Genomic DNA, 26,737 nt, shown 5'->3' on the forward strand with positions numbered 1-26,737 from the left:
CAAAACCGAAGAGCAACAAGTCAGCCATCTGTTTGTTTGGATACCACTCTAGCCACTGACGCATTACGTCCAGTCTCACCGGAGTCCAAGCCTTTCGGAATCGAATCTCTGACAATACCTGGCTGTTGCATGTTGTGACCCAACCTCTTAAAACATCTGGACACTGGGTGAGATCCGGCACAGTGAGCACATTCGTGCTTGTACTTGCACAACTGTGCCCACTTACAGGAAGATTCATTGTAGGCAAAGCACAGCCCTTTACGAAAGGACTGAACCGGTGCAGTCGACACCACGGGACGATTTCTCTGTGGGATCATCAACTGTATCCATAGTCCCACATCCTTTTGTCCCCACTTTAGGTTCGGATATATCGACAATTTTTGCCAAAACATCTCATCATAATTCAGCCATGCAGTACCACCAAAGCTACGATATGCATCTAAGATTATGTCAACGTGCTGAAACAGGGAAGGACAGACAGCCGGATGACGTTCCCCCAAAACAGAAGCGTAAATACAAAAAGCCTGTAACCAATTATTAAAAGATTTATAAACAACCGGCTTTTTTGTCGCTCTCCTCCTTTTCATCCTTACGCTCTTTGAATTGTGGCAACAAGGAGAACAAATCAATAAACTCAAACTTCCAAATTTTATCTTTAGTAGATTGAGATAAATGAAAGCCTAAGGGCGAGACAGTACATGGTAATACTTCTTTAAAACACACATCAGGTACACCAGGTCTCGTGGTAGGGACAAGCTGCTCAGCCGGTGAACCACTAGAGAAAAAACGGTCTAATGTAGGCATCCCATCATCAACAGATTTATTAACCCATGCTGTCCCCAAAGAATCTAGACCCATAGCAGTAGGGGAAGACATACATTTAGCAGTAGTATCAATAGTACTAGACACATTATCGCTGCCTAACATCCGTAAAAGAGTGGCTATCCCAGATAATAATGTTTTATCAATAGAAACTGCTTGCCCGGCACATACATTAGGAACCGGCATCGCAGGGGGGGGGGGGGGGCGCTAAAAGCACCACACTCACCCAGACTATTTTCCCTGTCGGCATCCTTCAATGAACCAGTAGGCAGTGGGTCTGAAATCTCCTTCGTCGGCACTCTCCTCTTCTTAGGTTGCCCCTTACGACCTCTGTCCGCAGGCTTAACCGGCGACTTCATCTTCCTAACTCTCTTCTGACGGCCTCCGGACCGCCTACGAATGACCTATTCTTCTCCGCCTCCGATACCGCCCATCGCTCCGCCGGAAGGACCGCCTCCATCACCGACGCAGCCACTCGTCATATTACTGGATCTTCCTGCGCCAGAAACAGGCAGACGAAACAGGCCGCCCGGCTTCATCACATCACCGGCCATGATGGATCAGCCAGACCCCGGCAGTCCCGAAACTTTTACACCGGTTCCGGTAGGTACTGAATCTCCATCTTCGGTGGCAACGCAAAGGCACTGTTTCAACCAGTCTTAGCCACCTAAACCGGACGCCCTGGACAGCACCTTATAGTAGAGATCATCCATGGTGCAGCAAAAATCACGGAAAACGATAAGTAAGCAAGCTCCTTCTTCTTTTTCTTGATGTAACTGTATCAACGGTTACCGGCATCGGGTGGTTTTGATAAGCTGGTATGATGACGTCATCATGTTTTTAACCAATTATATGGATACTTACCAAACTCTGCCCAGTAACCAGCAGAGGATCATGCTTCTTCCTGTAAATTAATCTTTTAATATGAATAACTGATCTCCCTTGAAGGGGGGTTTGATTATAAACATAAATATCTATCCTTCTCTCTATGGGCAGCCAATGCACTCACATGTATCCCTTTCGCTTATTAGCTTCATGGATATTTCAGGAGCAGCTACTCCCGACAGGTGAGGGATAACAGGCGCAGCTACTGCCAACAGGTGAGGGATAACAGGCGCAGCCACTCCCAACAGGTGAGGGATAACAGGAGCAGCTGCTCCCAACAGGTGAGGGATAACAGGAGCAGCTGCTCCCAACAGGTGAGGTATAACAGGAGCAGCTACTCCCGACAGGTGAGGGATAACAGGCACAGCTACTCCCAACAGGTGAGGGATAACAGGAGCAGCTGCTCCCAACAGGTGAGATATAACAGGAGCAGCTACTCCCGACAGGTGAGGGATAACAGGCACAGCTACTCCCAACAGGTGAGGGATAACAGGAGCAGCTGCTCCCAACAGGTGAGGTATAACAGGAGCAGCTACTCCCGACAGGTGAGGGATAACAGGCACAGCTACTCCCAACAGGTGAGGTATAACAGGCACAGCTACTCCCAACAGGTGAGATATAACAAGTGCAGCTACTCCCGACAGGTGAGGGATAACAGGAGCAGTTAGTGCCAACAGGTGAGGTATAACAGGAGCAGCTACTCCCAACAGGTGAGGTATAACAGGAGCAGCTACTCCCAACAGGTGAGATATAACAGGAGCAGTTACTGCCAACAGGTGAGGGATAACAGGCGCAGCTACTTCCAACAGGTGAGATATAACAGGCGCAGCTACTGCCAACAGGTGAGGGATAACAGGAGCAGCTACTGCCAACAGGTGAGGTATAACAGGCGCAGCTACTCCCAACAGGTGAGGTATAACAGGAGCAGCTACTCCCAACAGGTGAGATATAACAGGCACAGCTATTCCCAACAGGTGAGGTATAACAGGCACAGCTACTCCCGACAGGTGAGGGATAACAGGCACAGCTACTCCCAACAGGTGAGGTATAACAGGCACAGCTACTCCCAACAGGTGAGATATAACAGGTGCAGCTACTCCCAACAGGTGAGATATACAGAAGCAGCTACTCCCAACAGGTGAGGGATAACAGGCGCAGCTACTCCCAACAGGTGAGGTATAACAGGAGCAGCTACTCCCAACAGTTGAGGGATAACAGGCGCAGCTACTCCCAACAGGTGAGGGATAACAGGCGCAGCTACTCCCAACAGGTGAGATATAACAGGAGCAGCTACTCCCAACAGGTGAGGTATAACAGGAGCAGCTACTCCCAACAGGTGAGATATAACAGGAGCAGCTACTCCCAACAGGTGAGGTATAACAGGCGCAGCTACTGCCAACAGGTGAGGTATAACAGGCGCAGCTACACCCAACAGGTGAGATATAACAGGCGCAGCTACTCCCAACAGGTGAGGTATAACAGGAGCAGCTACTGCCAACAGGTGAGGTATAACAGGCGCAGCTACTCCCAACAGGTGAGGTATAACAGGCGCAGCTACTCCCAACAGGTGAGGGATAACAGGCGCAGCTACTCCCAACAGGTGAGATATAACAGGAGCAGCTACTCCCAACAGGTGAGGGATAACAGGCGCAGCTACTCCCAACAGGTGAGGTATAACAGGCGCAGCTACTCCCAACAGGTGAGGTATAACAGGAGCAGCTACTCCCAACAGGTGAGGTATAACAGGAGCAGCTACTGCCAACAGGTGAGGGATAACAGGAGCAGCTACTCCCAACAGGTGAGGTATAACAGGCGCAGCTACTGCCAACAGGTGAGATATAACAGGAGCAGCTACTGCCAACAGGTGAGGTATAACAGGCGCAGCTACTGCCAACAGGTGAGGGATAACAGGCGCAGCTACTGCCAACAGGTGAGATATAACAGGAGCAGCTACTGCCAACAGGTGAGATATAACAGGAGCAGCTACTGCCAACAGGTGAGATATAACAGGAGCAGCTACTCCCAACAGGTGAGGTATAACAGGCACAGCTACTCCCAACAGGTGATGGATAACAGGCGCAGCTACTGCCAACAGGTGAGGGATAACAGGTGCAGCTACTCCCAACAGATGAAGTATAAAAAACTACTTTATTTAAATATATAAAAGGATCAGCATTACATTTTTCTAGACCGGACCAGACTCTTCATCAAATGCTAGAGACCGCTCCGATCTAGAAATGCGTAATGCTGATTCTTTTATATATGTTTTTATTATTTTAATAAAGTAGTTTTTTTATACTTCATCTCTTGGCAGTAGCTGCGCCTGTTATACCTCACCTGTTGGAAGTAGCTGCGCCTGTTATCCCTCACCTGTTGGAAGTAGCTGCGCCTGTTATCCCTCACCTGTTGGGAGTAGCTGCGCCTGTTATACCTCACCTGTTGGAAGTAGCTGCGCCTGTTATCCCTCACCTGTTGGGAGTAGCTGCGCCTGTTATACCTCACCTGTTGGGAGTAGCTGCACCTGTTATCCCTCACCTGTTAGCAGTAGCTGCGCCTGTTATCCCTCACCTGTTGGGAGTAGCTGCGCCTGTTATACCTCACCTGTTGGGAGTAGCTGCACCTGTTATCCCTCACCTGTTAGCAGTAGCTGCGCCTGTTATACCTCACCTGTTGGCAGTAGCTGCGCCTGTTATACCTCACCTGTTGGGAGTAGCTGCTCCTGTTATCCCTCACCTGTTGGGAGTAGCTGCGCCTGTTATACCTCACCTGTTGGGAGTAGCTGCGCCTGTTATCCCTCACCTGTTGGGAGTAGCTGTGCCTGTTATCCCTCACCTGTTGGGAGTAGCTGCGCCTGTTATACCTCACCTGTTGGGAGTAGCTGTGCCTGTTATCCCTCACCTGTTGGGAGTAGCTGCGCCTGTTATACCTCACCTGTTGGGAGTAGCTGCGCCTGTTATACCTCACCTGTTGGCAGTTGCTGCTCCTGTTATACCTCACCTGTTGGCAGTAGCTGCTCCTGTTATATCTTACCTGTTGGCAGTAGCTGCTCCTGTTATATCTCACCTGTTGGCAGTAGCTGCGCCTGTTATCCCTCACCTGTTGGGAGTAGCTGCTCCTGTTATACCTCACCTGTTGGCAGTAGCTGCTCCTGTTATACCTCACCTGTTGGGAGTAGCTGCGCCTGTTATATCTCACCTGTTGGCAGTAGCTGCGCCTGTTATATCTCACCTGTTGGCAGTAGCTGCGCCTGTTATACCTCACCTGTTGGCAGTAACTACTCCTGTTATACCTCACCTGTTGGCAGTAGCTGTGCCTGTTATACCTCACCTGTTGGGTGTAGCTGTGCCTGTTATCCCTCACCTGTTGGCAGTAGCTGCGCCTGTTATACCTCACCTGTTGGGTGTAGCTGCGCCTGTTATCCCTCACCTGTTGGCAGTAGCTGCGCCTGTTATATCTCACCTGTTGGCAGTAGCTGCGCCTGTTATATCTCACCTGTTGGCAGTAGCTGCGCCTGTTATACCTCACCTGTTGGGTGTAGCTGCGCCTGTTATCCCTCACCTGTTGGCAGTAGCTGCTCCTGTTATACCTCACCTGTTGGGAGTAGCTGCGCCTGTTATACCTCACCTGTTGGGTGTAGCTGCGCCTGTTATCCCTCACCTGTTGGCAGTAGCTGTGCCTGTTATCCCTCACCTGTTGGGAGCAGCTGCGCCTGTTATCCCTCACCTGTCGGGAGTAGCTGTGCCTGTTATCCCTCACCTGTTGGCAGTAGCTGCACCTGTTATACCTCACCTGTTGGCAGTAGCTGTGCCTGTTTACCTCATCTGTTGGCAGTAGCTGTGCCTGTTTACCTCATCTGTTGGCAGTAGCTGCGCCTGTTATCCCTCACCTGTTGGGAGTAGCCGCGCCTGTTATACCTCACCTGTTGGGAGTAGCCGCTCCTGTTATACCTCACCTGTTGGCAGTAGCTGCGCCTGTTATCCCTCACCTGTTGGGAGTAGCTGTGCCTGTTATACCTCACCTGTTGGGAGTAGCTGTGCCTGTTATCCCTCACCTGTTGGCAGTAGCTGCGCCTGTTATACCTCACCTGTTGGGAGTAGCTGCGCCTGTTATACCTCACCTGTTGGCAGTAGCTGCGCCTGTTATACCTCACCTGTTGGGTGTAGCTGCGCCTGTTATCCCTCACCTGTTGGCAGTAGCTGCGCCTGTTATATCTCACCTGTTGGCAGTAGCTGCGCCTGTTATACCTCACCTGTTGGCAGTAGCTGTGCCTGTTATACCTCACCTGTGTGCAGTAGCTGCTCCTGTTATACCTCACCTGTTGGCAGTAGCTGCGCCTGTTATACCTCACCTGTTGGCAGTAGCTGTGCCTGTTATACCTCACCTGTTGGGAGTAGCTGCGCCTGTTATACCTCACCTGTTGGCAGTAGCTGTGCCTGTTATACCTCACCTGTTGGGAGTAGCTGCTCCTGTTATACCTCACCTGTTGGCAGTAGCTGCTCCTGTTATACCTCACCTGTTGGGAGTAGCTGTGCCTGTTTACCTCATCTGTTGGCAGTAGCTGCGCCTGTTATACCTCACCTGTTGGGAGTAGCTGCGCCTGTTATATCTCACCTGTTGGCAATAGCTGCGCCTGTTATACCTCACCTGTTGGCAGTAGCTGTGCCTGTTATCCCTCACCTGTTGGGAGTAGCTGCGCCTGTTATACCTCATCTGTTGGGAGTAGCTGCTCCTGTTATCCCTCACCTGTTGGCAGTAGCTGTGCCTGTTATACCTCACCTGTTGGGTGTAGCTGCGCCTGTTATCCCTCACCTGTTGGGAGTAGCTGCGCCTGTTATATCTCACCTGTTGGGTGTAGCTGTGCCTGTTATCCCTCACCTGTTGGCAGTAGCTGCGCCTGTTATACCTCACCTGTTGGGTGTAGCTGCGCCTGTTATCCCTCACCTGTTGGGTGTAGCTGTGCCTGTTATACCTCACCTGTTGGGTGTAGCTGCTCCTGTTATCCCTCACCTGTTGGCAGTAGCTGCGCCTGTTATACCTCACCTGTTGGGTGTAGCTGCTCCTGTTATCCCTCACCTGTTGGCAGTAGCTGTGCCTGATATCCCTCACCTGTTGGCAGTTGCTGCTCCTGTTATACCTCACCTGTTGGCAGTAGCTGCGCCTGTTATATCTCACCTGTTGGGAGTAGCTGTGCCTGTTATCCCTCACCTGTTGGCAGTAGCTGCTCCTGTTATCCCTCACCTGTTGGGAGTAGCTGCGCCTGTTATCCCTCACCTGTTGGCAGTAGCTGCGCCTGTTATATCTCACCTGTTGGCAGTAGCTGCGCCTGTTATATCTCACCTGTTGGCAGTAGCTGTGCCTGTTATACCTCACCTGTTGGCAGTAACTGCTCCTGTTATACCTCACCTGTTGGGAGTAGCTGCTCCTGTTATCCCTCACCTGTTGGCAGTAGCTGTGCCTGTTATACCTCACCTGTTGGGTGTAGCTGCGCCTGTTATCCCTCACCTGTTGGGAGTAGCTGCTTCTGTATATCTCACCTGTTAGGAGTAGCTGCGCCTGTTATACCTCACCTGTTGGGAGTAGCTGCTCCTGTTATACCTCACCTGTTAGGAGTAGCTGCGCCTGTTATACCTCACCTGTTGGGTGTAGCTGCGCCTGTTATCCCTCACCTGTTGGGTGTAGCTGCGCCTGTTATCCCTCACCTGTTGGGAGTAGCTGCGCCTGTTATATCTCACCTGTTGGCAGTAGCTGCGCCTGTTTACCTCATCTGTTGGCAGTAGCTGTGCCTGTTATACCTCATCTGTTGGCAGTAGCTGTGCCTGTTATACCTCACCTGTTGGGAGTAGCTGCGCCTGTTATACCTCACCTGTTGGGAGTAGCTGTGCCTGTTATACCTTATCTGTTGGCAGTAGCTGCTCCTGTTATACCTCACCTGTTGGCAGTAGCTGCACCTGTTATACCTCATCTGTTGGCAGTAGCTGTGCCCAGGGGCGTAGCTAATGTCTCCTGGGCCCTGGTGCGAGAGGTCAACTTGGGCCCCCACCCCCTTTTCACGACCAAGACCGATATTACCAATAACACCAGCCTATAGGAAGAGAACATTTTATCACCATACATATTACCGCCATACTGTTATTGACCAAATCCTGTACACTGAGACCAATATTACCAGTATATAGGAAGGAAATATTACCGCTACACCACACCCACTACCATCACCACCATATTGTTACTGACCAAATCCATACTGAGACCAATAAAACACAGTACCAGAAAAAAGTAACAAATATTACCACCACATACTGACTAATACCACTGCATATTGACTAATACCACTGCAAACTGAATAACACCACCACATACTGACTAATACCACCGCTGCTCCACTGTACACAGATCACTATCACCTCATCCAGTCATATAGAGGCTGACCCAGCCCTACACAGGCTCTGTACACCATATACATTACAGTGCAGTTATGTCAGGTGACTCACAAGGGGCGTCTTCTCTGATCAGAGTTGTTTTAATTTTCTCCTCCATCCGTCCTGGGCCGTTATGAGAACTTCTCCGAGCCACGAATCCACAGAATCTGCCAGACAAACATATTAGGCTCCTCACTCCATTAGGCACCATCCTTATCTCTCTACTAACTGCACATCTGTATTGGTCCCTATATGCCCTCATTTAGTGGGTAGACTGACACTATGTGATCCCCCTTATAGTATATGCCCCCCTCTGTGTAGCCTCCTTATAGGCCCTCTCCCCCCTCCTTATAGATGGCTCCCTTTCCCCCCTGCTTACAGATGGCCCCCCACTCCCCCATAGATGGCTTCCCTCTCCCCCCTCCCTTATAGATGACTTCCCTCTCCCTCTCCCCTCTTTTTAGATGGCTTCCCTCTCCCCCCATTATAGATGGCTTCCCTCTCCCCCCATTATAGATGGCTTCCCTCTCCCCCCATTATAGATGGCTTCCCTCTCCCCCATTATAGATGGCTTCCCTCTCCCTCCCCCCATTATAGATGGCTTCCCTCTCCCTCCCCCATTATAGATGGCTTCCCTCTCCCTCTCCCCCTTCTTATAGATGGCTTCCCTCTCCCTCCCCCATTATAGATGGCTTCCCTCTCCCTCCCTCCATTATAGATGGCTTCCCTCTCCCTCTCCCCCTTCTTATAGATGGCTTCCCTCTCCCTCTCCCCCTTCTTATAGATGGCTTCCCTCTCCCTCTCCCCCTTCTTATAGATGGCTTCCCTCTCCCTCCCCCATTATAGATGGCTTCCCTCTCCCTCCCTCCATTATAGATGGCTTCCCTCTCCCTCTCCCCCTTCTTATAGATGGCTTCCCTCTCCCTCTCCCCCTTCTTATAGATGGCTTCCCTCTCCCTCTCCCCCTTCTTATAGATGGCTTCCCTCTCCCTCTCCCCCTTCTTATAGATGGCTTCCCTCTCCCTCTCCCCCTTCTTATAGATGGCTTCCCTCTCCCTCCCCCCATTATAGATGGCTTCCCTCTCCCTCTCCCCCTTCTTATAGATGGCTTCCCTCTCCCTCCCCCCATTATAGATGGCTTCCCTCTCCCTCTCCCCCTTCTTATAGATGGCTTCCCTCTCCCTCCCCCATTATAGATGGCTTCCCTCTCCCTCCCTCCATTATAGATGGCTTCCCTCTCCCTCCCCCCATTATAGATGGCTTCCCTCTTCCTCCCTCCATTATAGATGGCTTCCCTCTCCCTCCCCCTCCCCCCCCCCATTATAGATGGCTTCCCTCTCCCTCCCCCTCCCCCTCCATTATAGATGGCTTCCCTCTCCCCTCTCCTCCATTATAGATGGCTTCCCTCTCCCCTCTCCCCCATTATAGATGGCTTCCCTCTCCCCTCTCCCTCCATTATAGATGGCTTCCCTCTCCCCTCTCCCCCATTATAGATGGCTTCCCTCTCCCCTCTCCCTCCCCCCATTATAGATGGCTTCCCTCTCCCTCCCCCCATTATAGATGGCTTCCCTCTCCCCTCTCCCCCTTCTTATAGATGGCTTCCCTCTCCCCCCCCCCTCCCCCATTATAGATGGCTTCCCTCTCCCCCCCTCCCCCATTATAGATGGCCTCCCTCTCCCCCCCTCCCCCATTATAGATGGCTTCCCTCTCCCCCCCTCCCCCATTATAGATGGCTTCCCTCTCCCCCCTTCCCCCATTATAGATGGCCTCCCTCTCCCCCCCTCCCCCATTATAGATGGCTTCCCTCTCCCCCCCTCCCCCATTATAGATGGCCTCCCTCTCCCCCCCCTCCCCCATTATACATGGCTTCCCTCTCCCTCCCCCCATTATAGATGGCCTCCCTCTCCCCCCCTCCCCCATTATAGATGGCTTCCCTCTCCCTCCCCCCATTATAGATGGCTTCCCTCTCCCCCCCCCCATTATAGATGGCTTCCCTCCCCCCCCCCCTCCCCCATTATAGATGGCTTCCCTCTCCCCCCCTCCCCCATTATAGATGGCCTCCCTCTCCCCCCCTCCCCCATTATAGATGGCCTCCCTCTCCCCCCCTCCCCCATTATAGATGGCTTCCCTCTCCCACCCCCCATTATAGATGGCCTCCCTCTCCCCCCCTCCCCCATTATAGATGGCTTCCCTCTCCCCCCCTCCCCCATTATAGATGGCTTCCCTCTCCCCCCCCCCATTATAGATGGCTTCCCTCTCCCTCCCTCCCCCCATTATAGATGGCTTCCCTCTCCCCCCCTCCCCCATTATAGATGGCTTCCCTCTCCCTCCCCCCATTATAGATGGCCTCCCTCTCCCCCCCTCCCCCATTATAGATGGCTTCCCTCTCCCTCCCTCCCCCCATTATAGATGGCTTCCCTCTCCCTCCCCCCATTATAGATGGCCTCCCTCTCCCCCCCTCCCCCATTATAGATGGCTTCCCTCTCCCTCCCCCCATTATAGATGGCTTCCCTCTCCCTCCCCCCATTATAGATGGCTTCCCTCTCCTCCCTTCTTATAGATTACCCCCCTCCTCTCCTCCCCCTGTGCACAGCAGATAACAAAAAAAAAAAAAAACCTCACCTGCCATCCGTTCCCACGTCGAACCTCTCGCCTCCTGGTCCGGTCCCCGACTGATGCGCGGCTGCCGGGGGTGTCCCGTCCTATCCCCGGCAGCGCCACGCATCTGTGAACTCCTTGTACGCCGGGGCTGGGACATTCGGCACAGGAAGCGTCTCTGACGTGCGCTTCCTGTGCCGGAAGTCAGGGCCCCAGCCGGCATAGGGAGCTTACTGATTCGCCGCGCTGCCAGGGATAGGACGGGACACCCCCGGCAGCCGCGCATCAGTCGGGGAACATAGAACTCTTGTGACCGCAAGCAAAATTATGCTTGCGGTCACAAGAGAGTGCAGTGGCGAGGGGGGCCTCGCGGGCCCCCCCTCATGGCGGGCCGGGTCGCAGCGGCGACCGCTGCGACCCTGGTAGCTACGCCACTGGCTGTGCCTGTTTACCTCACCTGTTGGGAGTAGCTGCTCCTGTTATACCTCACCTGTTGGAAGTAGCTGCACCTGTTATACCTCACCTGTTGGCAGTAGCTGCGCCTGTTATACCTCACCTGTTGGCAGTAGCTGCACCTGTTATCCCTCACCTGTTGGCAGTAGCTGCGCCTGTTATCCCTCACCTGTTGGGAGTAGCTGTGCCTGTTATCCCTCACCTGTTGGGAGTAGCTGCTCCTGTTATACCTCACCTGTTGGGTGTAGCTGCGCCTGTTATCCCTCACCTGTTGGGAGTAGCTGCGCCTGTTATCCCTCACCTGTTGGGAGTAGCTGTGCCTGTTATCCCTCACCTGTTGGCAGTAGCTGCTCCTGTTATATCTCACCTGTTGGCAGTAGCTGCTCCTGTTATACCTCACCTGTTGGGAGTAGCTGCGCCTTTTATACCTCACCTGTTGGCAGTAGCTGCTCCTGTTATCCCTCACCTGTTGGGAGTAGCTGTGCCTGTTATCCCTCACCTGTTGGGAGTAGCTGCTCCTGTTATCCCTCACCTGTCGGGAGTAGCTGCTCCTGTTATCCCTCACCTGTCGGGAGTAGCTGTGCCTGTTATCCCTCACCTGTCGGGAGTAGCTGTGCCTGTTATACCTCACCTGTTGGCAGTAGCTGCTCCTGTTATCCCTCACCTGTTGGCAGTAGCTGTGCCTGTTTTCCTCACCTGTTGGCAGTAGCTGCTCCTGTTATACCTCACCTGTTGGGAGTAGCTGCGCCTTTTATACCTCACCTGTTGGCAGTAGCTGCTCCTGTTATCCCTCACCTGTTGGGAGTAGCTGCTCCTGTTATACCTCACCTGTTGGGAGTAGCTGCGCCTGTTATACCTCACCTGTTGGGAGTAGCTGCGCCTGTTATCCCTCACCTGTTGGGAGTAGCTGTGCCTGTTATCCCTCACCTGTCGGGAGTAGCTGCTCCTGTTATCCCTCACCTGTTGGGAGTAGCTGCTCCTGTTATCCCTCACCTGTCGGGAGTAGCTGTGCCTGTTATACCTCACCTGTTGGCAGTAGCTGCTCCTGTTATCCCTCACCTGTTGGCAGTAGCTGTGCCTGTTATACCTCACCTGTTGGCAGTAGCTGCTCCTGTTATCCCTCACCTGTTGGCAGTAGCTGTGCCTGTTTTCCTCACCTGTTGGCAGTAGTTGCTCCTGTTATACCTCACATGTTGGGAGTAGCTGCGCCTGTTATACCTCACCTGTTGGGAGTAGCTGCTCCTGTTATATCTCACCTGTTGGCAGTAGCTGTGTCTGTTATACCTCACCTGTTGGGAGTAGCTGTGCCTGTTATACCTCCCCTGTTGGGAGTAGCTGCGCCTGTTATACCTCACCTGTTGGCAGTAGCTGCTCCTGTTATCCCTCACCTGTCGGGAGTAGCTGCGCCTGTTATACCTCACCTGTTGGCAGTAGCTGCTCCTGTTATACCTCACTTGTTGGGTGTAGCTGCGCCTGTTATACCTCACCTGTTGGGAGTAGCTGCTCCTGTTATACCTCACCTGTTGGGAGTAGCTGCTCCTGTTATACCTCACCTGTTGGGAGTAGCTGCGCCTGTTATACCTCACCTGTTGGGAGTAGCTGCTCCTGTTATCCCTCACCTGTTGGCAGTAGCTGTGCCTGTTTACCTCACCTGTTGGCAGTAGCTGTGCCTGTTTACCTCACCTGTTGGCAGTAGCTGTGCCTGTTATACCTCACCTGTTGGGAGTAGCTGCGCCTGTTATACCTCACCTGTTGGGAGTAGCTGCGCCTGTTATACCTCACCTGTTGGCAGTAGCTGTGCCTGTTTACCTCACCTGTTGGCAGTAGCTGTGCCTGTTTACCTCACCTGTTGGCAGTAGCTGCTCCTGTTTACCTCACCTGTTGGCAGGTGAGGGATAACTTTGCGGGTGCAGACTGTTATTATTGCGCTCCCCTTCCTGCTATTTTTCCTGTGTCGTGTTGTTTTGAGCTTAGGGGCTAGCTCTCAGACCTTTTGATTATTTGTGGTGCCCGCAAGGTTTTCTCTATAGTCTTTATGTGGCTATAGCTCTGGGGCCAGGTGGTTCTGAGCTTGTTGTTTCCTGACACATTGTACTTTGTTAGTGATCGATACCATTTGTGATTAGTTATGGTCCTAGCTCCACCCCGGTGACTAGTTATGGTCTTGGCTCCGCCTCAGTGACTAGTTATGGTCCTAACTCGACCCCAGTGACTAGTTATACCAGGACTCCCCTTGGCCCACCCTCCTTCATTGATTTTCTTCCAGTGACAACTTCTTACGACCCCCATTACCTCTAAGGATAAAGATCCAAAATCGGCTACAGCCCTGGGGCTTGATGGCTTTTCTGTGATTTTGTTTTTATAAAAAGTTCCCAAAGATTCTTTCTGTTCTAACAACCTTATACAGTCCTGTCGTCCCCCCCCCCCCCCTGCACTTAACAGTTATACCTAATATTATATATTGTACCTAATCTTACACCTTCCTTAAAGTGTAACTATAATTTCAGTAGCAAAAAAATGAAAATCCTAAAATAAAAAGCCCTCGTGTTACCCTTTAAAAAGAGCCCTAAACTGCATTGATCGTGTGTACGCTCGCTGAGATATCCCCAGGTGTTTGGCTCAGAATAAATGAATTTTTCTTCTGGCTGACTGAAAGTGGGTGTGGCCTATCCCTCATCTTCCTGGCTACATGAAAGTGGGTGTGGCCTATCCCTCATCTTCCTGGCTGCATGAAAGTGGGTGTGACCTATCCCTCATCTCCCTGGCTGGATGAAAGTGGGCATGGCCTATCCCTCATCTCCCTGGCTGCATGAAAGTGGGCGTGGCCTATCCCTCATTTCCCTGGCTGCATGAAAGTGGGCGTGGCCTATCCCTCATCTCCCTGGCTGCATGAAAGTGGGCGTGGCCTATCCCTCATCTCCCTGGCTGGGTCCCTCCATTCTCTGACCAGCACCTTAGCAGATGTATCACACATAGCAGGATCAGATAGAGCCCCAGCATACAGTATCACACAGTAAGATTAGATACAGAGCCCCGGCAGATGGTATCTCACACAGTGGGATTAGATACAGTCACCTGCTCTCATTACACTGTAGGATAATGTCAGCCATGGAGGTGGGGGCACCTGCTGCAGACAACACCCTCAGCTCTGCTAAGTGACCTCTGTGAGCGGGGGTGGGGGAGGAGGTTTTGTTTCTCTCTGTGTCTGGGCCAGGGCTTTGGAGTCGGTAAGCCGCAGCTCCGACTCCAACTCCGACTCCTGAATTTTATCAGCACCGACTCTGACTCCCGACTCCTGCTCCTTGATAAATGGCCGGTCATATACCAGGGGAGATATCTATCACACTGGCTCAGCAGCTTCTCCCTAATGTCCTACCTGATCCTGGGGCGACTTCTGAGGGAATATATACTGTATATACAGCAGCTTCTCCTGTGTGTGCAGCCAGTCTCCAGCCTCCATGTCCTGAACTACTCACAACTAGACTAGATAGAGCAGGGGGCCTTTTCCTGCTGACATCTTCTATGTTTCTAACTAAATATTCACCAGACACACAGAAACACTGCCAGATCCCTGTAATATAGAGGTCAGCCATAGTGATATACAGGGGGTCACACATAGTGATATAGAGGTCACACAGTGATATAGAAGGTCACTGTGGGGTATGCAATAGCACACACACACACACACACACACAGAGCTTACTGCAGCCATAGCACACATACAGCCTGCTGCAGCCATAGCACACATACACACACACAGCCTGCTGCAGTCATAGCACGCACACATACAGCTGCAGCCATAGCACACATACACACACACAGCCTGCTGCAGCCATAGCACACATACACACACACAGCCTGCTGCAGTCATAGCACACACACATACAGCTGCAGCCATAGCACACATACACACACACACACAGCCTGCTGCAGCCATAGCACACATACACACACACACACACACACAGCCTGCTGCAGCCATAGCACACATACACACACACAGCCTGCTGCAGCCATAGTGTGCACAAAAAAACACACACAGCCTGCTGCAGCCATAGCATACACACACACACACACACACACAGCCTGCTGCAGTCATAGCGCACACACATACAGCTGCAGCCATAGCACACATACATACATACATACACAAAGCTGCAGCCATTGAACACTGAAGAAAAACACACAATCTTCTCCCAGAGAGAAAACACTGAGGACAGAGGTTACAGCTACATTACTTATGTCTCCTCCTCCTCCTCCTCTATATTACACAGGATATCTCCATATTACACGGCTGCTCATATACAGTCATCCAGCATCCAGGAAGAGACCAGCACAGATCTCCCCCCGCACAATGGACTCTTCCAGCTCAGAAACAAACTGCCAAATAGTGACCAACAACTATTCCCCGACCACCCAGTGTCCTATTACTGCTATATTCCCGACCACCCTTATGTAATAGAGCCAGTGTCCTATTACTGCTATATTCCCCGACCACCCTTATGTAATAGGGCCAGTGTCCTATTACTGATATATTCCCCGACCACCCTTATGTAATAGGGCCAATGCTGTATTACTGATATATTCCCGACCACCCTTATGTAATAGGGCCACTGTCCTATTACTGATATATTCCCCGACCACCCTTATGTAATAGGGCCAATGCTGTATTACTGATATATTCCCGACCACCCTTATGTAATAGGGCCACTGTCCTATTACTGATATATTCCCGACCACCCTTATGTAATAGGGCCAGTGTCCTATTACTGATATATCCCCCGACCACCCTTATGTAATGGGGCCAGTGTCCTATTACTGATATATTCCCCGACCACCCTTATGTAATAGGGCCAGTGTCCTATTACTGATATATTCCCTGACCACCCAGTGTCCTATTACTGATATATTCCCCGACCACCCTTATGTAATAGGGCCAGTGTCCTATTACTGATATATTCCCGACCACCCTTATGTAATAGGGCCACTGTCCTATTACTGATATATTCCCGACCACCCTTATGTAATAGGGCCAGTGTCCTATTACTGATATATCCCCCGACCACCCTTATGTAATGGGGCCAGTGTCCTATTACTGATATATTCCCCGACCACCCTTATGTAATAGGGCCAGTGTCCTATTACTGATATATTCCCTGACCACCCAGTGTCCTATTACTGATATATTCCCCGACCACCCTTATGTAATAGGGCCAGTGTCCTATTACTGATATATTCCCGACCACCCTTATGAAATAGGGCCAGTGTCCTATTACTGATATATTCCCGACCACCCTTATGTAATAGGGCCAGTGTCCTATTACTGATATATTCCCGACCACCCTTATGTAATAGGGCCAGTGTCCTATTACTGATATATTCCCCGACCACCCTTATGTAATAGGGCCAGTGTCCTATTACTGATATATTCCCGACCACCCTTATGTAATAGGGCCAGTGTCCTATTACTGATATATTCCCCGACCACCCTTATGTAATAGGGCCAGTGTCCTATTACTGATATATTCCCCGACCACCCTTATCTAATAGGGCCAGTGTCCTATTACTGATATATTCCCCGACCACCCTTATGTAATAGAGCCAGTGTCCTATTACTGATATATTCCCCGACCACCCTTATGTAATAGGGCCAGTGTCCTATTACTGATATATTCCCGACCACCCTTATGTAATAGGGCCAGTGTCCTATTACTGATATATTCCCGACCCCCCCTATGTAATAGGGCCAGTGTCCTATTACTGATATATTCCCCGACCACCCTTATGTAATAGGGCCAGTGTCCTATTACTGATATATTCCCGACCACCCTTATGTAATAGGGCCAGTGTCCTATTACTGATATATTCCCGACCACCCTTATGTAATAGGGCCAATGCTGTATTACTGATATATTCCCCGACCACCCTTATCTAATAGGGCCAGTGTCCTATTACTGATATATTCCCCGACCACCCTTATGTAATAGGGCCAGTGTCCTATTACTGATATATTCCCCGACCACCCTTATGTAATGGGGCCAGTGTCCTATTACTGATATATTCCCCGACCACCCTTATGTAATAGGGCCAGTGTCCTATTACTGATATATTCCCGACCACCCTTATGTAATAGGGCCAGTGTCCTATTACTGATATATTCCCCGACCACCCTTATGTAATAGGGCCAATGCTGTATTACTGATATATTCCCGACCACCCTTATGTAATAGGGCCAATGCTGTATTACTGATATATTCCCGACCACCCTTATGTAATAGGGCCAGTGTCCTATTACTGATATATTCCCCGACCACCCTTATGTAATAGGGCCAATGCTGTATTACTGATATATTCCCCGACCACCCTTATGTAATAGGGCCAATGCTGTATTACTGATATATTCCCGACCACCCTTATGTAATAGGGCCAGTGTCCTATTACTGATATATCCCCTGACCACCCTTATGTAATAGGGCCAGTGTCCTATTACTGATATATTCCCCGACCACCCTTATGTAATAGGGCCAGTGTCCTATTACTGATATATTCCCGACCACCCTTATGTAATAGGGCCAGGTCCTATTACTGATATATTCCCGACCACCCATATGTAATAGGGCCAGTGTCCTATTACTGATATACTCCCCGACCACCCTTATGTAATAGGGCCAGTGTCCTATTACTGATATATTCCCCGACCACCCTTATGTAATAGGGCCAGTGTCCTATTACTGATATATTCCCGACCACCCTTATGTAATAGGGCCAGTGTCCTATTACTGATATATTCCCCGACCACCCTTATGTAATAGGGCCAGTGTCCTATTACTGATATATACCTCAACCACCCTTATGTAATAGGGCCAGTGTCCTATTACTGATATATTCCCCGACCACCCTTATGTAATAGGGCCAGTGTCCTATTACTGATATATTCCCCGACCACCCTTATGTAATAGGGCCAGTGTCCTATTACTGATATATTCCCCGACCACCCTTATGTAATAGGGCCAATGCTGTATTACTGATATACTCCCGACCACCCTTATGTAATAGGGCCAATGCTGTATTACTGATATATTCCCGACCACCCTTATGTAATAGGGCCAGTGTCCTATTACTGATATATCCCCTGACCACCCTTATGTAATAGGGCCAGTGTCCTATTACTGATATATTCCCCGACCACCCTTATGTAATAGGGCCAGTGTCCTATTACTGATATATTCCCGACCACCCTTATGTAATAGGGCCAGGTCCTATTACTGATATATTCCCGACCACCCATATGTAATAGGGCCAGTGTCCTATTACTGATATACTCCCCGACCACCCTTATGTAATAGGGCCAGTGTCCTATTACTGATATATTCCCCGACCACCCTTATGTAATAGGGCCAGTGTCCTATTACTGATATATTCCCGACCACCCTTATGTAATAGGGCCAGTGTCCTATTACTGATATATTCCCCGACCACCCTTATGTAATAGGGCCAGTGTCCTATTACTGATATATTCCCCGACCACCCTTATGTAATAGGGCCAGTGTCCTATTACTGATATATACCTCAACCACCCTTATGTAATAGGGCCAATGCTGTATTACTGATATACTCCCCGACCACCCTTATGTAATAGGGCCAGTGTCCTATTACTGATATATTCCCCGACCACCCTTATGTAATAGGGCCAGTGTCCTATTACTGATATATACCTCAACCACCCTTATGTAATAGGGCCAGTGTCCTATTACTGATATATTCCCGACCACCCTTATGTAATAGGGCCAGTGTCCTATTACTGATATATCCTCCGACCACCCTTATGTAATAGGGCCAGTGTCCTATTACTGATATATTCCCGACCACCCTTATGTAATAGGGCCAGTGTCCTATTACTGATATATCCTCCGACCACCCTTATGTAATAGGGCCAATGCTGTATTACTGATATACTCCCCGACCACCCTTATGTAATAGGGCCAGTGTCCTATTACTGATATATACCCCGACCACCCTTATGTAATAGGGCCAGTGTCCTATTACTGATATATTCCCGACCACCCTTATGTAATAGGGCCAGTGTCCTATTACTGATATATTCCCCGACCACCCTTATGTAATAGGGCCAGTGTCCTATTACTGATATATATCCCGACCACCCTTATGTAGTAGGGCCAGTGTCCTATTACTGATATATTCCCCGACCACCCTTATGTAATAGGGCCAGTGTCCTATTACTGATATATTCCCGACCACCCTTATGTAATAGGGCCAGTGTCCTATTACTGATATATTCCCCGACCACCCTTATGTAATAGGGCCAGTGTCCTATTACTGATATATATCCCGACCACCCTTATGTAGTAGGGCCAGTGTCCTATTACTGATATATTCCCCGACCACCCTTATGTAATAGGGCCAGTGTCCTATTAGAATGTTGCTCATAAGATTTATTCATGAGCAAAACTTGTAAAATTCATATCAAAACTCAATTCTACATTTTTTTAAAGATTTTTTTTTAAAGCTGGAGTCTGAGTCGGTACATTTTTTTCCGACTCCACAGCTGGTCCTGGTCAGGGCTGTTATCTGATGCTGCTGTCACAGTCCGTACACTAGGGACGGACCTGCAGGGAGGGGGCGTGTCCAGCAGGAATAACTCTGAGACAGACAGAGCTCTGAGGAGACTTTTCGCTTTATGTATCTAAAAAAACGCTCATTTTAGGTTATTAATGTATCTTACAAAAAGTCTTATCATGACCTAAGCGAACTAATACTGAATGGTCAAAATATTTTATAGTTACGCTTTAAGCTATAGAGACCAGTTTCACTCTTCAGTATAGGTGACCTCCATAGGTGACCTCAGTATTTGTTGACCTCCATCCTTGCCATGCACACCCCACATGGTCCACACTCTATTAGCTTTACAAGCCTCACATGTAGAAAACACCTTTTACAATCTTCAATAGGAATATATGTTTAAAGTGTCTTTCAAAACTTTCGAAATCTAAATCAACAGTAGATGTGAAATGAAGCAAATGTCCAATTTACATTCATTATTTATTATTTGCTATATCACAGCTATACTTACTGTATCCAGGCCCAGTCTCCTGCTATATACCAGCTATACTTACTGTATCCAGGTCCAGTCTCCTGCTATATAACAGCTATACTTACTGTATCCAGGTCCAGTCTCCTGCTATATACCAGCTGTACTTACTGTATCCGGGTCCAGTCTCCTGCTATATAACAGCTATACTTACTGTATCCAGGTCCAGTCTCCTGCTATATACCAGCTGTACTTACTGTATCCGGGTCCAGTCTCCTGCTATATAACAGCTATACTTACTGTATCCAGGTCCAGTCTCCTGCTATATACCAGCTGTACTTACTGTATCCGGGTCCAGTCTCCTGCTATATAACAGCTATACTTACTGTATCCAGGTCCAGTCTCCTGCTATATAACAGCTATATTTACTGTATCCAGGTCCAGTCTCCTGAAGGCAGCTATATAACAGCTATACTTACTGTATCCAGGTCCAGTCTTCTGAAGGCTGCTATATGCCAGCTATACTTACTGTATCCAGGTCCAGTCTCCTGAAGGCTGCTATATAACAGCTATACTTACTGTATCCAGGTCCAGTCTCCTGCTATATAACAGCTATACTTACTGTATCCAGGTCCAGTCTCCTGAAGGCTGCTATATAACAGCTATACTTACTGTATCCAGGTCCAGTCTCCTGAAGGCAGCTATATAACAGCTATACTTACTGTATCCAGGTCCAGTCTCCTGAAGGCTGCTATATAACAGCTATACTTACTGTATCCAGGTCCAGTCTCCTGACTGCTATATAACAGATATACTTACTGTATCCAGGTCCAGTCTCCTAAAGGCAGCTATATAATAGCTATACTTACTGTATCCAGGTCCAGTCTCCTGAAGGCAGGTATATAACAGCTATACTTACTGTATCCAGGTCCAGTCTCCTGAAGGCTGCTATATAACAGCTATACTTACTGTATCCAGGTCCAGTCTCCTGACTGCTATATAACAGATATACTTACTGTATCCAGGTCCAGTCTCCTAAAGGCAGCTATATAATAGCTATACTTACTGTATCCAGGTCCAGTCTCCTGAAGGCAGCTATATAACAGCTATACTTACTGTATCCAGGTCCAGTCTCCTGAAGGCTGCTATATAACAGCTATACTTACCCTATGCAGGTCCAGTATCCTGAAGGCAGCTATACACTACCGTTCTAAAGTTTGGGGTCACATTGAAATGTCCTTATTTTTGAAGGAAAAGCACTGTACTTCTCAATGAAGATAACTTTAAACCAATCCCCTCTATACATTGCTAATGTGGTAAGTGACTATTCTAGCTGCAAATGTCTGGTTTTTGGTGCAATATCTACATAGGTGTATAGAGGCCCATTTCCAGCAACTATCACTCCAGTCTTCTAATGGTACAATGTGTTTGCTCATTGGCTCAGAAGGATAATTGATGATTAGAAAACCCTTGTGCAATCATGTTCACACATCTGAAAACAGTCTAGCTGGTTACAGAAGCTACAAAACTGACCTTCCTTTGAGCAGATTGTGTTTCTGGAGCATCACATTTGTGGGGTCAATTAAACGCTCAAAATGGCCAGAAAAAGAGAACTTTCATCTGAAACTGGACAATCTATTCTTGTTCTTAGAAATGAAGGCTATTCCATGCCAGAAATTGCTAAGAAATTGAAGATTTCCTACAACGGTGTGTACTACTCCCTTCAGAGGACAGCACAAGCAGGCTCTAACCAGAGTAGAAAAAGAAGTGGGAGGCCGTGTTGCACAACTAAGCAAGAAGATAAGCACATTAGAGTCTCTAGTTTGAGAAACGGACGCCTCACAGGTCCCCAACTGGCATCTTCATTACATAGTCCCCGCAAAACACCAGTGTCACCATCTACAGGGAAGAGGCGGCTGCCGGATTTTGGGCTTCAGGGCAGAGTGGCAAAGAAAAAGCCATAGCTGAGACTGGCCAATAAAAGAAAAAGATTAAGATGGGCAAAAGAACACAGAGATTGGACAGAGGAAGACTGGAAAAAGTGTTGTGGACGGATGAATCCAAGTTTGAGGTGTTTGGATGACAAAGAAGAAGGTTTGTGAGACGCAGAAGAAATGAGAAGATGCTGGAAGAATGCCTGACGCCATCTGTTATACATGGTGGAGGTCATGTGATGGTCTGGGGTTGGTGCTGGTAAGGTGGGAGATTTGTACAGGGTAATAGGGATTGTGAATAAGGAAGGCTATCACTCTGCACCGCCATGCCATACCCAGTGGGCAGCGCTTGGTTGGAGCCAATTTCATCCTACAACAGGACAATGACCCTAAACACCTCCAAATTGTGCAAGAACTATTTCCAGCAGAAGCAGCAGCTGGTATTCTATCATAGGTAATGGAGCGGCCAGCGCAGTCACCAGATCACCACCCCATTGTGGGAGCAGCTGGACCGTATGGTACGCCAGAAGTGCCCATCCAACCAATCCAACTTGTGGGAGCTGCTTCTAGAAGCGTGGGGGGCAATTTCTCCAGCTTACCCCAACAGATTAATAGCTAGAATGCCAAAGGTGTGCAATGCTGGAATTGGTGCAAAAAGAGGATTCTGGGACGGAAGCAAAGTGTGATGGAAGAACAATGTTATTTCACATACAAATCAGTATTTCTAACCTTGTCAATGTCTTGTCTCTATTTACTAATCATTTCACAACGTCTGGTGGTGAAGAAGTGCGACTTTTCATGGAAAACACTAAATTGGTTGGGGGAGCCCAAACTTTTGAACAGTCATGTATAACAGCTATACTTACTGTATCCAGGTCCAGTCTCCTGAAGGCTGCTATATAACAGCTATACTTACTTTATCCAGGTCCAGTCTCCTGATGGCAGCTATATAACAGCTATACTTACTGTATCCAGGCCCAGTCTCCTGAAGGCAGCTATATAACAGCTATACTTACTGTATCCAGGACCAGTCTCCTGAAGGCAGCTATATAACAGCTATACTTACTGTATCCAGGCCCAGTCTCCTGAAGGCAGCTATATAACAGCTATACTTACTGTATCCAGGTCCAGTCTCCTGAAGGCTGCTATATAACAGCTATACTTACTGTATCCAGGCCCAGTCTCCTGAAGGCAGCTATATAACAGCTATACTTACTGTATCCAGGTCCAGTCTCCTGAAGGCTGCTATATAACAGCTATACTTACTGTATCCAGGTCCAGTCTCCTGAAGGCAGCTATATACCAGCTATACTTACTGTATCCAGGACCAGTCTCCTGAAGGCAGCTATATAACAGCTATACTTACTGTATCCAGGTCCAGTCTCCTGAAGGCAGCTATATACCAGCTATACTTACTGTATCCAGGTCCAGTCTCCTGAAGGCTGCTATATAACAGCTATACTTACTGTATCCAGGTCCAGTCTCCTGCTATATACCAGCTATACTTACTGTATCCAGGTCCAGTCTCCTGAAGGCAGCTATATAACAGCTATACTTACTGTGTCTTGTGTTGGTTGATACAAGACTAAACATCGCTCAATGTGTCCGTCAATCACATGACTGCCTCTCTGTCAGATAACCTGGGAAACACTGGATTTCCTTTGTTTAGACTACAGGAAGTCCCTCTTTCTAGGCCTCTCTCTCCTCCCACCCCTTAGTGGATGTCAGGAGAGGGAGGAGATATGATGCCCCCTGCCCACCATGTTTCTCGCCTCCAGCTATCCTTGTAGGGGATCAGTCCTTCTGTAGTATTCCTCTGTGGATTATGGCCGTGCTGACTGGACCGTCCCTGATAGGTGTTACAGGATAGACCACGCTGTCCTCCTCCAGCCCGGGAGCAGGTTTGGTCAGTAGATGGGACTAGAAGGATCTATTGTGTGCCCCCTCTGACCCTCCCCCCTATGTATCCTGCCCATTGTATCTGCCCCTTCTGACCCCCCCCCCATGTATCCTGCCCTTTGTATCTGCCCCTTCTGACCTCCCCCCCATGTATCCTGCCCTTTGTATCTGCCCCTTCTGACCTCCCCCCCCATGTATCCTGCCCTTTGTATCTGCCCCTTCTGACCTCCCCCCCCATGTATCCTGCCCTTTGTATCTGCCCCTTCTGCCCCTCCCCCCCATGTACCTGCCCTTTGTATCTGCCCCTTCTGACCTCCCCCCCCATGTATCCTGCCCTTTGTATCTGCCCCTTCTGACCTCCCCCCCCATGTATCCTGCCCTTTGTATCTGCCCCTTCTGACCTCCCCCCCCCCCCATGTATCCTGCCCTTTGTATCTGCCCCTTCTGACCTCCCCCCCCCCCATGTATCCTGCCCTTTGTATCTGCCCAGACGGGCTGCTCCTCCACCTGATTTATACAGGTTGACTGAACGACCAATCACAGTGCAGCTTTTACTTTCCTAGCTCTGTGATTGGCTGCTGCAGCCAGGTTTTTCTTCTGCCTGTTTCATCTGACGTGTTTTCTTATTCAGGGAGATGTTGGGTTTTTGTCATTTTAATAAAATGTTTTTTCACCTTCAATCTCTTCCAGGAACAACGCAAATATCTGAGCGAAGAGCTGGCGAACACAGCGGCGTGGAAGAAAACCATCGCCAACAATCAGCAGAAGTAAGAGAGCGAGTACTAGGGAGGAGGATGGTATGAGGGCAGGTGATGGGCATTGGGATGGTATGGGGGCAGGTGATGGGCTGTAGGGATGGTATGGGGGCAGGTGATGGGCTGTAGGGATGGTATGGGGGCAGGTGATGGGCTGTAGGGATGGTATGGGGGCAGGTGATGGGCTGTAGGGATGGTATGGGGGCAGGTGATGGGCTGTAGGGATGGTATGGGGGCAGGTGATGGGCTGTAGGGATGGTATGGGGGCAGGTGATGGGCAGTAGGGATGGTATGGGGGCAGGTGATGGGCTGTAGGGATGGTATGGGGGCAGGTGATGGGCTGTAGGGATGGTATGGGGGCAGGTGATGGGCTGTAGGGATAGTATGGGGCAGGTGATGGGCTGTAGGGATGGTATGGGGGCAGGTGATGGGCAGTAGGGATGGTATGGGGGCAGGTGATGGGCTGTAGGGATAGTATGGGGCAGGTGATGGGCTGTAGGGATGGTATGGGGGCAGGTGATGGGCTGTAGGGATGGTATGGGGCAGGTGATGGGCAGTGGTATGGTATGGGGGCAGGTGATGGGCTGTAGGGATAGTATGGGACAGGTGATGGGCTGTAGGGATGGTATGGGGGCAGGTGATGGGCAGTGGGATGGTATGGGGGCAGGTGATGGGCTGTAGGGATGGTATGGGGGCAGGTGATGGGCAGTGGGATGGTATGGGGGCAGGTGATGGGCTGTAGGGATAGTATGGGACAGGTGATGGGCTGTAGGGATGGTATGGGGGCAGGTGATGGGCAGTGGGATGGTATGGGGGCAGGTGATGGGCTGTAGGGATGGTATGGGGGCAGGTGATGGGCAGTGGGATGGTATGGGGGCAGGTGATGGGCTGTAGGGATAGTATGGGACAGGTGATGGGCTGTAGGGATGGTATGGGGGCAGGTGATGGGCTGTAGGGATGGTATGGGGGCAGGTGATGGGCTGTAGGGATGGTATGGGGGCAGGTCTGGGCTGTAGGGATGGTATGGGGGCAGGTTTGGGCTGTAGGGATGGTATGGGGGCAGGTGATGGGCTGTAGGGATGGTATGGGGGCAGGTGATGGGCTGTAGGGATGGTATGGGGGCAGGTTTGGGCTGTAGGGATGGTATGGGGGCATGTGATGGGCTGTAGGGATGGTATGGGGGCAGGTGATGGGCTGTAGGGATGGTATGGGGGCATGTGATGGGCAATGCCCGGTCTCCTCCTCACTGTAGGGATGGTATGGGGCAGGTGATCGGCAGTAGGATGGTCTCCTCCTCACTGTAGGGATAGTATGGGGCAGGTGATGGGCAGTGGGATGGTATGGGGGCAGGTGATGGGCTGTAGGGATGGTATGGGGGCAGGTGATGGGCAGTGGGATGGTATGGGGGCAGGTGATGGGCTGTAGGGATGGTATGGGGGCAGGTGATGGGCAGTGGGATGGTATGGGGGCAGGTGATAGGCTGTAGGGATGGTATGGGGGCAGGTGATGGGCTGTAGGGATAGTATGGGGCAGGTGATGGGCTGTAGGGATGTTATGGGGGCAGGTGATGGGCATTGGGATGGTATGGGGGCAGGTGATGGGCTGTAGGGATGGTATGGGGGCAGGTGATGGGCTGTAGGGATGGTATGGGGGCAGGTGATGGGCTGTAGGGATGGTATGGGGGCAGGTGATAGGCTGTAGGGATGGTATGGCGGCAGGTGGTGGGCAGTAGGGATGGTATGGGGGCAGGTGATGTGCTGTAGGGATGGTATGAGGGCATGTGATGGGCAATGCCCGGTCTCCTCCTCACTGTAGGGATGGTATGGGGGCAGGTGATGGGCTGTAGGGATGGTATGGGGGCAGGTTTGGGCTGTAGGGATGGTATGGGGGCATGTGATGGGCTGTAGGGATGGTATGGGGGCA

General features: G+C 50.1%; 1 protein-coding gene across 1 annotated transcript in view; it reads left to right on the plus strand.

The window, feature by feature from the left end:
- Window positions 1-26,737, plus strand: part of LYST (lysosomal trafficking regulator) — a 442,781-nt gene that overhangs the window by 263,662 nt on the left and 152,382 nt on the right. The window contains exon 31 of the mRNA XM_069954584.1: window positions 24,750-24,826. Within this exon, the coding sequence (XP_069810685.1) occupies window positions 24,750-24,826 (77 nt within the window). The remainder of the gene's footprint in view (window positions 1-24,749; window positions 24,827-26,737) is intronic.

This window comes from Dendropsophus ebraccatus, chromosome 15, assembly GCF_027789765.1.
Source record: "Dendropsophus ebraccatus isolate aDenEbr1 chromosome 15, aDenEbr1.pat, whole genome shotgun sequence".
Classification (NCBI taxonomy): domain Eukaryota; kingdom Metazoa; phylum Chordata; class Amphibia; order Anura; family Hylidae; genus Dendropsophus; species Dendropsophus ebraccatus.